The sequence below is a fragment of the Carassius auratus genome, chromosome 21 (genome assembly GCF_003368295.1).
Source record: "Carassius auratus strain Wakin chromosome 21, ASM336829v1, whole genome shotgun sequence".
Taxonomy (NCBI): Eukaryota; Metazoa; Chordata; class Actinopteri; order Cypriniformes; family Cyprinidae; genus Carassius; species Carassius auratus.
Window position 1 is genome coordinate 14,110,920 of NC_039263.1, and position 16,031 is coordinate 14,126,950.

Sequence of the window (16,031 nt, forward strand, 5' to 3'; positions counted from 1 at the left end):
CATCTCCTCCAGTATCAAATGTAAATTAATTAGATTCTATCTAAATTAAACACGCCACAAAATCATCATGGGGCGACGAGGCCTTTTTGAACATTTGGTGGGCTTGAGTTTATACGAACTGATTATGTTTCCTTTTCTTCTGTTTTTTTACTGTTTGAAGCTCACTAAGCTTTTGATTCTATTTCCCATGGACCCTTTAAGCATTTCCAGTTGTCTAATGCATCCTCTAATGCGCTCTCACAATGAAAACATCTCTTAGTTTATTGCCGTTTTTTTTAAAACCCTCCGTTTTCACCAAGGATTTTTACCTGGGAGTGTATAGCCCACACCTGCCACACTCGCCGTCTGCAAAGCCAAATCAATTTGCTTTCTAATGGAATTAAAAGAGGGTTGAAGTGATCGAGGCAGACCTCTATATTAGTTGCTTCAAAAGCATTTCCCCCAGGCCCCTCGTTTTTTCTTTCCTCCCCAAGCACCGATGCCGCTTGATCGACGCTCAGCTGATCTATAAATAAAGTCTTTTCTTTCTTCACAAAGACTTTGCGGTTTACTGTTTGTCCTCAAGGTCAGGGTCAGGCTGTTCTGAAAAGACATGTTCCAGTGATCATTAGGAAAATAACCTGGTCCTAATTGAGACGGGCAGCTTCTGTCAGCTGTTTGAGGAAAGCATCTCTAATTTTCTCTGATTTCCCTTGCTGTCTTTTTTTTTCTTCCTCGTTCTCATTTGCACCAACTTGCTAAACAAACAACAAATCTATGTTGGGAATAAAAGGCTATAGCACCTGCTTCTATTAGACACTCAGTAAATTTTTTTGCAAACCAATAAAAACTATGGTACAGTAGTCAAGTTCTTTCAGTAACTAAAATACTTTTGCTCTCAGCGAGCACTGCATGACCTTGATATGCATGACCCTTGTTTTCCTCAGCGATCTTGAGACGTTTAGTCACAACGTCGTTTTACATTTCATTTGTTTACTGTGCAGAGAGTCGGAGAAGACACTGTAGCACTATAACGCCACTGGCCTCCAATTTACAGAGCATGTTGATTGCTTTCCATCTTCTCATTTGAGTCTCCCTATGACAGAGAGAGGCTTCACGGTTGCTCGGCTGAGCATTCATTCTTAATGCTGAATTTAAAACACGCAGTCCCGTAAAGAAGCCCAACAAAGCGAACTTGTGCGCGCCATCGGGAAGATGATTTTGCCGGGCAACAGGCTTGTTCGATGGCCCTCATTTCCTCTAAGAGCTACACAAAAGCCTACATTAAGCTGGAAAGAGGCATGCCAGTCCCATTATTCTTAATACCTTTATCTATATATGTTATTTGGCCATGCTTCTCCAGAAGCATTTAAATATGATTAACACTGGCGCTTCATTTTTTCCCTCCTCTTTATATTCACAAGCGGATCATGGCCCAGCGGCCCCCTCCCCTAATGTTTTTGTAGCCGCGCGGCTTTAGAGTTCCATTCTCATTCCTGTCGTCTCAGAAAACAAAACAAACTCCTGTTCCTGTCAGTTGGGTCGGAGATAGGGGCAGCGGTGGGGTGGGGTGGTAACAGTGAAGTGTGGTGGGGGTGCAGCAGCTCAAAGCCCTTTGTCCAGTGGGAAAAACCGTGTCAGCAGCCAGTGAGAAAAGGGGCTCCGGTCATTTGGCCACAGTAAAAGACCGAAAGTGTAAAGATTAGGGACGTAAGGGGTCGAGCTAAAAGCCTATGACTAATGTGGCTGGTCATTCACAGCTCTCGCCACATTGTTTGTCCACTGTCCAGATGGTCTCTGGGAATAAATCACAGCGAGAGTGGGAGCTCGGTGGATTGCTAGTCTTGACTTCCTGTCAGATTATCGTGTAGTGGAGAAAGTCACTTGCCTTTTATTTTTCTCACTTTCTGATTTTTAGATCAGCATTTTATATATATATATATATATATATATATATATATATATATATATATATTTCATTGTGGTGTAATTGATACAGCATTTGCAAGTTTGGGATCTGTAAACTTTTTAAAGTTTGATGCTTATTAATGCTGCATTTAATCAAAAATACAATAAAAACAGTAATATTGTGAAATATTTAATGTTTAAAATATATGTTGTAATATATTTTGAAATATGATTCATTCATTTGATGACAAAACTACATTTTCAGCAGCTATTACTCCAGTTCAGTCAGATTATTCTTAAGTCTTACTGATAAGCTGGTTTAATGCTCAAAAACATTTCTTATTATAATTAATGTTGAAAACAGTTGTGATGCTTAATAATTTTGTTAAATACTGACACTTTTTCAGGGTTCTCAGATTAATTTGAAGATCAGATCAGCATTCATTTGAAATAGATATCTTTTGTTACTTAAATGTCTTTACAGTGACTTTTCTAATGCTCATTTAATTGCTGAATAAAACTATTATTATTATTATTATAAATCTTTCTTACCCCAGACATTTCGGTTATAGTATTAGTTGGCATAAAAATTTTAACCATAATAAATATACATTTCCTAAAACAACAAAAGTAATCTTAAAAACCTCAGCCTTCTTAATTGTACAATTTATATTTTTCTGCAAAACTTCAAGCATTTAAGCACAAGACTTTAGATGAAAGGTTTTTAAGATCATGAGAGACATACATTCAGTCTTGTGTCCAGACTTTTGTACAATAAACTTGACACGTGAACACCGAAAGGTGCGCAGAAAGTGTTGAAGCGCTCTTTATTGTTGTCATCTCTTTGATCACTGGAGGGTGTGAGATGTTAGAGGCAGGAAGATTTGCAGACAGGATGACAGGGGCTGGTACTGCTGAGCTGCAGGACAGTACGGCACCCTGGTAGAAATAGCATTGGAGTCCGTTTATCGTCAGCCTCACGGTCAGACTCCCGGCAGCTGACTGCTGCTCGCTGTAAATCCATCACCTGTGGCTTACTGCAGCCACTGCCCTGGACCACGGACAACACGTGGCACTGTTTCACAACCAGGTTTGAGACTGCACCAGTTTGATAGACCACTTTTATCGATCACCCAAAGCTTGTTTAGCAATTACTGAATATTCTGTATTCTAATCATACATGCAGATTCAAATAAGCTTGTGTATCTGATATGTTGAACAGATTAGTAATTCGTCTTAGCATTAACATTGATTAAATAAATCGTGTTAAACCGTCTTAAAAGATTAGCAGGCGTTCCATTATGAGCAAAAATAGATAGGCATCAAAGGGAATTGACAACAGTAAACAAACATTTCACCATTTTGAGAAAGGGGGAACAGACAGGACCCTCGAATTACCTTCCCACTGCAGATCTCCTTTATAGTGGCAGTTTGTCATTTGGTGGAACAGTATAATTTATTTTCATCCTCCTGATGTGTTTCCTAGTAATGGCTTTGCATAGAGACCGTTTCTGCATACACCCAGAGGGGAAAAGCTCACACATGCATGCACGTACGAGCTCTCTCTCTTACTGTTCTTCCCCCCTCACTCACACTGAATAACACCACACTGCCTGATTTTCAAATGTGGAACATGTAAACATCAAGCCTTGTTCAGTGCATTCATTATTTGCATGCATCTAATATCCAGAGTACAAATTAGTTGCCAAGCACTGAGAATGTCATTAAAATTCAGTAGTTTTGTGCTAGATATATTTATCCTGCATCTTATGCATTAGATGAATTTGTGTATGTGTAAAGATTATTCAAATGGAGTCATATCAACAGTTTCTCTGTGATGGGTTAGTAGCACAGAGTGACCCCTACTGGCCAATGCGCAGTAACGCAATCCTGTGCAGCGCTCACGTATGGCGTATGAGGGACACTGAACTGACGCCCTTGGCAACCGTTCGCCTGGTTGCCACGGCCAAGCAAGCAAGCAATTCGGAAGCCAGCTGTACTGCAGGAGCTGTTCCTTCTCATTTGCAGTTCATTTATCTCCCATCTCCGCAAGCCTCGCCAACACACACACACACACACACACAAGCTCCCACTGGTAACCTCATCTCCATTGTGCCCAATCAACTGTGGAAAGTAAATGGCATCTCTCTCCCCCTTTTATTCATTCAAAATAACTCACACATGCACACAGCATAGCCTCGGCCATCCTTCATATAAAACCACAGATGTGGAGACACTAGCTCATACACACGCATACAATAAAAATTGCCGCCAAAGCGTATGTCAATAAAAAGTATTGTCAAATGTAGCCTGCAATGAGTAAATGACATGCATTACTAAAGCTGCGTATGACAGTCGCTTCGCTTACACATCGATGCAGTGACAGTTATGTATCGATTGTTATTTAAAATCAGCAGCTGTGTTTGATGAACTTATGTGTAAGGGAAACACTTGTGTCTCAGAGGCAAAATCATTTGGTGAAGCATTTAGGAAATAAATGTAAGAGCCTCCAAGCCAAAATCTTTGTTGTGAGCAAAAGATTTCTATTTTTTGATGCATCTGACTTTTGTTGTAGAAAATAATTATAAATGTATAAATAAATGTAACTCAAAATTGCAGACAAATAAAGTGTTTGTGTGTGTATATATATATATTTATACATGTGTAGCCTAAACAGCAAAAACATGTGGAATGAAATGTTTACAAATGCATGTGTGGTTTGAAATATGAATTTCAGTCATATAGTAGTGTCAATCACAATATGTTGTGCATGTAACGTCGCGCACAAAGCTTAGTCATTTTCTCTAGCTAGTTTGTATGGTAAACGGATGAATGAGTGAGCCGTTTGGGACATGAGACATGCATGAATGTGTAAATACAGTAAAGCTTATCCTGTCAGGTGCCTTGATGAGTGGAGCACCCTGGCGAAATGTCATGCTGGACATCGGCAGAGGCATGATTTCCAGTTTTCAGTCCTGCTTGACAGATACTCTCTTCTGTCAGCGTCCTGCTGACGCTTAAGTCATTACTATGGCAACCCGTGTGGATAAAGCAGATATTGACTACACCGTCTGAACAACACCTCTGATTTCATCACTTGCACTATGACAGCACGGACACTAAAGAAAACCAAATGAGATGTATATGCACGGTGAACACGAGAACACGCCAGAATCTGACAAATCCAGATTTCTGCATGCGTGTCATCATCTTCAGACAGCAGATGAGCTTTGGTTATTATGGGACTCATCAGCACTGTAAACTTGAGAGAGCTCCAGACACTCTTGCCTCCTTGGTATGAATCGTCCGTATCTCATTCCCTGCACTAATTCCAATTTAATTGCCAGTGGTCTGAAGCCTCCTCAATAGGAGTAACAAATGGTTTGATTTTGTAGACTTCATCAGACTGCATTTTAAATGCGACACTCACCCCGCGCGAATGCCAATGAAGCAGAGGAGAGGCTGCCTGTTTACTAATTATCCTTTTTCTTACTGGGAGCCGCACTGCAAGGGTTGTCTGATTAAATCGGATTTGTGGGATGGGGGGAAAAGCAAGCATGGTCCTCTGCTTTGTAAACGATCCTCATCCGAGGCGAGGGCCAGCCGTGCACTGTAAATTCTGCTCTCTTAAAGGGACACCGTGTCTTTTGTAGACCTAACGCAAGGGTGGGTCCACTCATAAATTCCTCCCTCCGGCGTTAGTGTTTATGATCTTTTATCACTTCATCTATCAGGGCAGTAGAATGATTCAGACACGGGCGATGATGTATAGGCTATGCAGGTTGCAAGTCTCACTTTTAATATGATTAAAAATCAGATCGCTTTCAGAGAATCGGCAGGGTTTTTTAATTCATAATGATTAATTTATTTTATTTTTTTCTCTTCCTTTTTAAGAAGAGTTCATTAAAAATATCTACATCCCTTTATGATATTATTGTCCATGTTATGCAAAAAAAATGTCTCATTGAGACATTGAAGATGAAACATTTTATAATGTCAATAAGCCACATTTTGCCTATAAATTGCAATTTAAATTGTTGACAATACTGTGACGTGTGGAGTGTGGCGAAAGACGAAAACAGAGAGAGAGAACACAAGCAAGTTAGAGATGAATTTTACTGATTGCATTATTTATGTTTCAAAGTTTCTATAGATATCTTGGTAATGTACAGTAGTTGTTGTGATTTTATTTTGGCCATGATAAACATGTAATGGAAACCTGTTATCGTGAAAGCACTGATATCCATTTTAAGGATCTTATTGTAACAATGATTTTTGCCTTTTTGAAATCATTTAAAACTTAAGAATGATTCAAAATAATTGAGGATTACTGACTTAAACCTGGAATCGTCAAGATTGAATCTGTTTTACCGAATCCTCTTTGCAGTCACGTCGAGCTAGTGTTGAAAGCTTACTTAATTATGAAGAATCTGCCTCCAACACCTGTCAAAGTCAATAGGGCCAATTTCTTCCATGTGGGTTTGTGAGTGATGAAGACATTTTCTCTGTCTAAATGGACACTGGAGAAACCATATGGTTCCATGACATTATCTTGAGGTAATTAATATGGCTTCTACAATGACATCTGGTGGCATTAATCTATCTGAGAACGTGGCATCTCACCGCAGCCGCCCGACACGAAAGTGAATTATCTGTAACTATTATTGGTGCAAAGTCTGGAAAGGTACCAGCCCCAGAATGAGAAGCAATCTTTTCAACGGTTTAACGCAGGTTGCGCCGTCCTCATTCTTTCCCTTCCAAGCATCAGTTTAATGCTTTTAAATGCAGCCTGCCATTGTAATTCTCCTTTTAAAAAGCCACCTCTTGAGATGAAAACCTGTTAAATCAAATGGCATATTTTACACGTCCCCCTGTTGGGTGTCATGTATTTGTAAGGCAGACCGTCGGAGACCAATGACACTTTGATAGTAACACACAAAATGTTATTTTGTTTCTCACTCTCTCTCCCTCTCTCGCTGTCTCCCGTCTCACCATCTCTCCTCCTGTTAGATCAATAAACAATTCATTGAAGCTCTTTTCTTTGCTTTTCTTGTCAGAGGCACAGAGGCGTTTTGAATGCATTAAGGCAGCGCTCTGTGCTGTCACACGCTCTGTATTCCAGACCAAAGCTGTCAGTCCCTGCCCTCCCTCCCTCAGCAACCCCCTTCGAAAGCCTTGGGCTCCTCTAATGCCACATTATGCCCAGCCACTCTCCCGGATTACATGGATGTGCAGTCCTCCTGTAGTCTGGGCTCATTAGGTGTCAGCCGGAGTGAGAGAGCGAGCGAGTGAGTGAATAACCTGGCCGAAGCGATGCTGCAGACATATCGCATCACACACACACACTGCTGCTGGAACAGCTTGTACCTGTTGACTTCCCAGCAGCCTGTAGCACTCTATCATAAAAACACTCATGTAACATCTCTTTATCTATCTGTCTTGCTCTCTTCCCGACTAAAAATCTGATTTGTACTGGGAAAAAGACAGGGGAGATATGAAGCCAGGCAAGGGAAAACCATTTCTCTCCAATTGCTCTGAGTGCAAGACCCCGTGTTGTTTGTATTTCATTCAGCGTCATGTTACCGTGGAAATGAATGGGTCAGAAAGCCTTTAGATGTGGCTTTACCCTTAAGACCTAGAGCCCTGTGGTAAAGCGCTCCTATAATGCTCACATTTATACATCCCAATTATAATTAAGATGCAGTCCCCATGAAAATCATTACACTGCTCTCGGGGGTTCTCGTGACTAATGTTCTCAGTACGCCATGCTATACACAGATATGCTCGCTTGCAAGCGCAGTAGGAAATGGTAAATTTCTCTTGATGGCCTAGTTTCACACTGAGCCAAAGTTCTGTGTTTTGCACATTATACTAATTGTGGGACTAAATATTTGGGCTTTCTTTTGAGAGCTCTGCACACCCCCGTATACGTTAGAAGGGTCGCATGGTTTTGGCACCATTTTGACCATATTATCTCGCCCTCCTGAGCCCCTGCAAGCACCCATTGTCCCCAAGCTCAGCGGGGCTGCCAAGGCCCCCTCTGCCCCGGAGCGCCTGGGCAGCCCTACCCCCACCTGGCCCAAACAGCTGCCCCATGACCCCTCGCTCCCCTCCTGCTGTCAGGCCTGAACTTCTCTCACAGGCTTCATGCATACCATACAGTCTTAGTGTATATACTTCATGGCACTGGCTTTCCTGGTACTCACATATGACACACAAGCCCATGTGCTTTGCAGACCCATCTAATCTGTCAGTCTGCCTTTCTGCCTGGATGTCTTCTACATGCATATTTACTTATTTATTACATTTTGACTTGAGGACCTAATCGTAATTGTGGGTGTAGTTAACCGTACATGCCTATAATATTCAAATATTACTGTATATTCGGGATTTTTCAATGACCTATTCCGCGGGTTACTTCATTACACCAGTAGGTGGCGATAAGACAAGTGACTGAATCATTTATTCAAATGATTAATTCAAAAACATTGAATCATTAAGGAATGAAACAAGCAAGCCTTTGAAAAATTATTTCTGAGATGACCAAACACCTGAGAAGTATGATGCCAACCCCCCAGAAGGTCTCAGATACAGGAACAACATATAAAATAAAAAAATGTTGCTTAATCACAACGTTTAATTTCAACGCATAATCATTGCAGTTAATAGTGTCCACCATCTGTTTGGTTACATGTAATTTGTTACCATCTGCATGATTCTTACTGTACATTTCAATATTTTAATTTCACCATTTTACCTACTACTAAATGTAATGTAGGAACTAAATATTTTCTGTAAAGCTGCTTTGCAACGATTGATATCGTGAAAAGCACTATACAAATAAACTTGAATTTAATTGTCAAACATCCATTGAGGAACAAAAACATGATGTTATCAAACTGTTCCCTCAACTGATTTGTTCAAACACACTTATTAATTAAAAACATAATTACTTATCATTGTTTGATTTGATTTGGCACTCTTTTGTTTGGCGGAACACAAATTGACAGTAAGTAGCTTTAGTGACACATCAGATACATCTGCTCAAACACCATCATCCTGTATACTGCATGCTCATCTTGGTAACACATTCCAAGCGGAGCTTCAGAACAGGTGTGTCATTTCCAAGCTCTTCGCTGAGCAACAGGTGACATCACACCTCGTGGTATTGGCGACAGACAAAGCAGCAGGAGTTTGTATTCCATCAGCACGGGTGAATGGAAACTCAAGCTAATTGACTTTGGTCCCACCAGCTTAGAACGACACACGCTCTCCATGTGGGGTTTCTCAGCTCAAGCATCGGCCCTGTGGGAAACACAGTTGACTCGTCTAACTCTCACATTAAGTTTTAATCACAGCCCCATTCAGTTTGTTTGCGTAAAAAAACAGAACAGTATTGCATTCATACTTTACTGCAATCTTTAAATATGAGACTATTTTTTGTGGTAATGTATAAAATCTTTGAAATCATCTGGACAAAATTTACTTATAGTACATGTATGCATTTAAAATGCATAGTATATCTCTTATTTTGGTCATTCAAAAATGTTGATGACTCCGTAATCCTGCTCTACACAGCCAATTGTTTGGGCTGCATTGTAACCAAAAACTTCCCTAGACTTCCTATTGCAACAGCAAATATGTCAACAGAGGACAGAAAACTGCTTTGGTCAAGTGTATTCACTGGGTGTCTAGGAGATTGTGATTATGTCTACGTGTTACATGGAATATTATGCTAGACGTGGATTTCTGGTATTCCTAGAAGTTGTCTTCTGAGCCAGGGATCATGTGGACACAACCATCCTGGAGTTTGAAAGTGTTTGCAGTGGTGAACACAAGCGGAACACCCTCAATACCTAAACGGTGCAGAGCACCCGCTGTTAAGTAACGGCCAATGGTTCTTCAGAGCCATTAACTTAACACTGCGATGGAGCCAAGAGGCCCTTATAAATAGACACAGGAGTGGAGGTAAATTATGCCAAAACTCAGGCAGCAGAAGCCAAAGCCAGTCCTCTATCCAGGTGTCACTTTGTCCAACTCAATTTTGCACTGTAATAGAGGCGAGTGGGTCAGCCACTTCTCTCTCTCTCTCTCTCTCTCTCTCTTTCTCTCCCTCTCTAGTTCTTTTTCTCTGCCTTACCCTTCAGTACCTCACAGAAGAGTTTCTCCGAGCCAGGCCATTTACTTGTGACGCTCTTTACTTCACACCGAGGAACACTTAATTCCAGCTAACACCAATCACATGGACACTGCACTTCCCTTCATGGCTGCTGCTTTATCAACTGTCCTCCTGCCCTTCTCCTGTTCCCAAAATAGTGTTCGTTCTTCAGTGCAAGTGTTCTACCACCTGAGAAATATGGTGCATTTGGAGTGAACTGTAAGATGTGTTATTTTACTGGTAAAAAATCCTTAAAACAGAGCTTGAAATGATTCAAATATTGTCTGGAAACTATTCTCTTTATAGCATGCTAACAGCGTAATGTTATTGATCCAAAATGTGACCAAAAAAAACAGACATGAGGCACAGAACATGGTCACTGATTGGGCTTTTCTGTGAAGGGAATACTTGAAATGAAAAGTGGGCAAATTATCATCATTAAATCTTTCAGACACAAATAATGCGGGATTTTAAGAGCAATCACAGAGCAGCTCTGGTGATATTGCTTAATCTTTCCCACTGCCTCATGCAGACCCTTGAGCTCCCTGGGTCAGAGTCCACCTAACCTCTCGCATTCCTCAGAGCCTTTCCTCCCTACCCCCGTCACCCTGTCTTTCATCTCCCTCCACCCGCCCCCTTAAATTTAGCTTTTTAAGTTAGTTTACAGCCATTAGTTTTGCCAAGAAACCTTCCTGAAGCAAACTTGCTTTCCACATCTCATAACTTCTTTGGGATTTCCATCCATAATCAATGACCACCCTTCCTTTTTATTGATAAACCAAGAGATGTAAGGAGTCATTAAAGATGGAGACAGCAAGAGGGGGAGGGAAACGGCTGGGCCCAGAGAAAGCCAGAAGGAAGGCTTGTCAGTATTTATTTGCAGAGAAGCAGCAATTCAGCTGCACTGTCTGAGATTTAAGAACAGAAATAGTCGTTTCTCTCGCTCACCTCGAACTCCTTCTCTCATCCTCTCAATCGCTCCCATTTTTTTCCCCAGCAAATGCTGATTGATCGAGCTTTATGAACATGAGACTGGGGCTCCTCATAGATTTTTAAATTAGTGGCAGCTTTGCCCCAAAGATGTGTTATCGACTCATGAAATAGAAGCGGAGCTTAAAACACTCCCACTTTCCCCAGAGTTTTCTAGAGCCTGATAATTGAAAAAAAAGTGTGAAGTGTAAGTCTGTGTATGAGCGCAAAGCAAAAGTGAAGGAAAAATTGCTCACTTTATGCCTTTATGTATTTAAACACCCAGGTGTGATTCTGTTTTTTTTTTTTAACCAGAGATTTCAATGATTTGCTAATATTAATTCCAGCCACTCTAGTTGTTTTGTCATTTCCTGTGTCTGTCAACCAATGCCGACCATTTGTGCCACGTATTATATGTGCACCTCACCCTGTAGTACTGAATTAGATTGTCCCATTGATCCACTGAGACTGAGTGTATTTTCTAAATGAATCATTGTCTTTTTTTCAGCTTGATTGTCCAGTTTCTACAGTGATCGTGTGATTCACAAAAACCCGTAATTGCCAAAATAATGATTTTTTTTTTTCAGTAAGGAGTCAGGCAAATAATAGTCCTGCTCCAAAAGCCAAAGCTGCTGTGTTTTAGTTAGTTAGGACACTTTAACATGCATCCTGTAAATGAAATCGTACAGTCATGCTAACATCTCGCTCTTTCTGTTCCCAGGATCAGATATGGCCATCTTTTGTTTGCTGTGCGGGAAGCGCTTCCAGACGCAGACGGCTCTGCAGCAGCACATGGAGGTCCACGCAGGCGTGCGCAGCTACATCTGCAGCGAGTGCAACCGCACATTTCCCAGCCACACCGCACTCAAGCGCCATCTCCGTTCGCATACAGGTCTCACATCAGTTCTTCAGCTTGTGTGTCTTAACGTTGCGCATTTATGCATAACCGACAGCCTCAGGAGCCACATTTTTGGAATGAATCAGTAATACATACTAATTTGGTTCTTTGATGTTTTACGCACATCCGTCAAGCCCAGTGATTATTTTAAACATGCTGAGATGTGATTCACCCTGGTGAGTGTTTAAATCAGGATCCTGGTACAGTCATTGTGTTGGCTTTTTTTCTCCCACCTGTCATCCCATCACCTTCTGGATGGAGGTGGATGGAATGAAGATAGCAGGCTGAAGTGACATGTCATTTAGCGAAAGGCCAAAGCGCTGTGATGGCTTGTGACAGCGCAGATATCGCCCTCCCCAGTTGGGCTAGTCCTGCTATACGGCGGATCCATCCCCATGTGGCCAGATGCGTGGCTGAGCAGATGCGGCGTCTCGGGGAACAGTCTCCATTACTGTCTCCTAATATGAGACACTGGAAATGAATCCCATTTTCTTCAGAAAGCCTTTTTCCCTGTTCATCTATGACCCTAAATAACAGCCTGACGTGTCAGAGTTGCTTTACTCAGCAGCGGCAGGGATGAATATTTGAAGTGAAAGTGGGAGATGAGCAAATCCCGCCTGTTTATAGGCCACCCTGCCTTTATTGGGCGGCTGACGGTACAAGGTGGCCGAACGCTTACTGTACTCACATGTCCTCGCCGGACTGTACATTGGAGCCGACGCTCCCGCCTGCACATATAAATGTCAGCGGTCTGCTTCACCGCAGACACGGTGGAGGGGGAGAGAGAGGCTGTGATGCAGCGTCGCGCTAGTTTGAACCCAATTCTCTGTAGGCGTGTATTAAATTACAATGAGCGCTAGCAAGCACCCGTTTAATGTGATGTGGGGGCTTTTGTCAAGGAGCTGAAAGGGAAAAACTGCTATTGGCACTTGCAAAAACCACCAAAAATAAGTCTCTAAATTTTGTCTTGAAGAGGACAAAAAAAGAAGACTCACTGCTCGTGTTTAATTCTCCTTTGATCTTTTTAATCTCATTCACAGTGTATTTTATTTTAATGCTGGAAACTGAGTCGCTGATGTGATAAGCACTCGGATGTTCCTCCAGAGCCATGTTTTCCAACCTTTTTTGATTTGATGTACTCCTACAACCCTGTCAATAGGGTTTTTATTAACCTTTTTATTAACACCACACCAGAAATAACTTCCTTGAATTTATTGTTTATGTTTATATATTTGAAGTCGCCATTGTTACATTAATTTACTTTAAAACAATCACCACTACTGTGTTTGAGTCACCAGTTGGTTTATACACGTGTATATATATATATATACTATATATATATATATATATAACTTGTTTTGCCATTCAATCATAGACATTCTGAAAGACTTAAAAGTCTCAAAGATTTTAACATACATTTTGTGATTGATGTTTAACATACATTTCAGTCATTTGCGCACTTTATATAGTGGAATTTAAGTGTAACTGAATCTATAATAGTTATAAATGATTAATCATTAACAATATATACATTCACATTTTATTAATATTGCCTTTCAGCATTTTATTGATTTTAAAACGTTGAATTCTATATCTTTACGATTTCTTTATATACATGAATTACACTTCAAAACTGTGGAATCTGTAATTCTTTCCTCTAAATTATAATAAGATAAATAATTAGTGTTTTTAAACAACAAATCAACATATGATGACTTGAGACTACTTGAGACTTCTTTTTTAGAAACATAATACCTTACAGAATCCAAACATCTGTAAAGAGCTGTTAGTAATTTCATTTGTATAGCTTGCACATGTTGTTTTCTTTATTTAGTGCATTAAATACATGAAACTATTATCTAATAATTATCTAATATCAGTTGTATAGGTTAAATCAAATAAATTCATTTGTATAGGCAAGCGAACTCAAAGTATTTTCAAGTATTTTCTGCAGTATGTACTCTTAAATCGCTGCTATGCAAAAACACTGAAGCAATAGCTTAACGTACTGTATCCTTTTGCTCCATGTGTGTGGTGCCCACTCAAAAAGAAGTTAAATGAGTGATTATGGGCCCACACAGTCATTACTCAGTAATTCATGCCCAAGCTTAAATTTGATTTCAGTCATACCTCCACCTAAATGCTGATGCAGAACCGATTTTGACAGGATTTCAGCAAATGATTACATGCGTTTCCGCTGATTTTAGAGAGGAATTTCTGCTCTTGAATATACTTGCTCGTGTACTTTTACAGGCGTGCGCAGTGTGAGCGAACGCTGGCATCCATTAGGGCTGATAATCACAGCAGTCCCCTCGCTCCCCCCTCTGTTCTGCACGCTGCCGGCCGTGCCTCGTTAATATTCCGTTGTTGTTCTGTGCTTGTGTTTTATTCGGAGCCCATTTTCCATCTGCGGCGGGTGTTTTGTGTTCGCAGCTGTGTTTGATAGTGCAGCCCAGTCGAGACCCTGGCAGTGATGGATCCTTGATTTACGCTGCTTAGCGCATAATGAACTCGGCCCCTGCCTTAACGTAAGCCTCGGCCCTGCCAGGCGCCAGGCGGTGCCTGCAGACCCCGGCCAGGTACGCCACCGCAGCGGTCCACTGAGGCACGGGGACGCAGGTGGCAGCCCCCAAGCTTCCCAAATGTCTTTTCCGCCCTCTTTGTGCCTTGAAGCCACCAGACTAACAGACAGACACAGAAAGGAACCGAGGAACACGCAGTCTGTGACAGCATCTTGATCTATCACCTTGTATCTTTACTGCCTCAAAGCTTAATGTATTCCAAACAAAGCAAAGCCGCCAAACAGAATTTGATAAGCAAATTGCCTTCTGTTTATAGCAGCGACACGCTGCATTTACATAACAGGTAGCCTAAAAAAATACCAGGCGAGAATTTGTGCCTTGTGGTATCAGGAGAGAGCTGTCACAAATTATTTTGTCAAATAAAGATTAAAGATGCTTTTACAGAGGGTAGAAGCAAGCCTGCGGATTGAACTGGTGGCCAGTTTTCTGGAGGCTAACGCAGATGTCTTCGATTGAAGCGCCAGCTTAGGCGCAATTAAAGTCAGGTGAATTTGGCATGATTGCTATTCTCGTCGCGTGCCCGAGAGCAGTCAGGGAGCGTGATGGATTGTGATCTCTTCTGCGGAGGAGGCATTTCGAAGCGCCAAATTTCTTACAGCGACTGATAACTTCATGCACACAAATAAATACTGTCACTTTTATTGATTTCTGAAATGTATGGGTTTTTTTTTTCTGTTTCGTGTCATCTCCTGGTTTTTTTCTCTCTCTCCTATTACTGGTGAAGTGAAGACGGTGGAGCCCGAGCAGCCGTGTAAATGTGAGGCGTTTAGCTGCCTCTCGCCACAAAACGTGCCTGAGGAAATTGACATTGTCTGGTAACGGGAGGCGGCGAGAGTCTGAGCATGACAGTACATAACGAGAAATGCAATTTATTCCCAGGCACGGTGCCGCTCGGACAGCCAGATAATGAAACGCGTAGGTCATAGACGATGACTTAAACCCTCCGCACAGAAGTGAAATGCATTAAATATGGGGAACATTACACGCCTGGCGGAGTCGTGCATCTGTACGGAGAGAGAGTGATATATGGTTAGCTGATAGTGAGACACAGAAACGCAATTAGAGCAGAGAGCAGAAAAAGAAACACCCCCGCATATCATAATATCACTGATTACTGACCTCTGAATATCCATTACAGTGCAAGAAGACAGGAAGATATAAATGACAATGACCTATAACAGACAACTGATCATATTGTACTGAGAGCTTATGATGGCTTGATTTCAAATAAATCTTATAGGCCAGCTGTTTTATGCTTTTGTGAGAGAAAGAAATACTATGGTTATTTTTTTTTTTTTCTCATGATTTTTTCCTCCTATTATCTTAACATTTTTATATATATATTAATTTTACAGCTTTTGGATATTCAGTTTATTGACATTAAAGGTTGTAAAATTCATTCTTCTATTCTTGTTTCATTTTGTTTTGCGGTGATGCAAAATTATTTATTGTTGTTTCTGTGCAAATGATTAATTGGAAGATTGCTTTCCGATGTATATCAGTGCAAAACGGTGTATAAAGTAAGAGTAAAAACTGT

The 16,031-nt window shown here is 41.0% G+C and overlaps 1 protein-coding gene across 3 annotated transcripts in view; it reads left to right on the forward strand.

The window, feature by feature from the left end:
• LOC113038590 (zinc finger and BTB domain-containing protein 16-A-like) overlaps positions 1-16,031 on the forward strand; it is a 108,551-nt gene that overhangs the window by 85,371 nt on the left and 7,149 nt on the right. For all 3 annotated transcript variants that reach the window (XM_026196140.1, XM_026196141.1, XM_026196142.1), the window contains one exon: positions 11,736-11,906. In XM_026196140.1, coding sequence (XP_026051925.1) covers positions 11,736-11,906 — 171 coding nt within the window. The remainder of the gene's footprint in view (positions 1-11,735; positions 11,907-16,031) is intronic.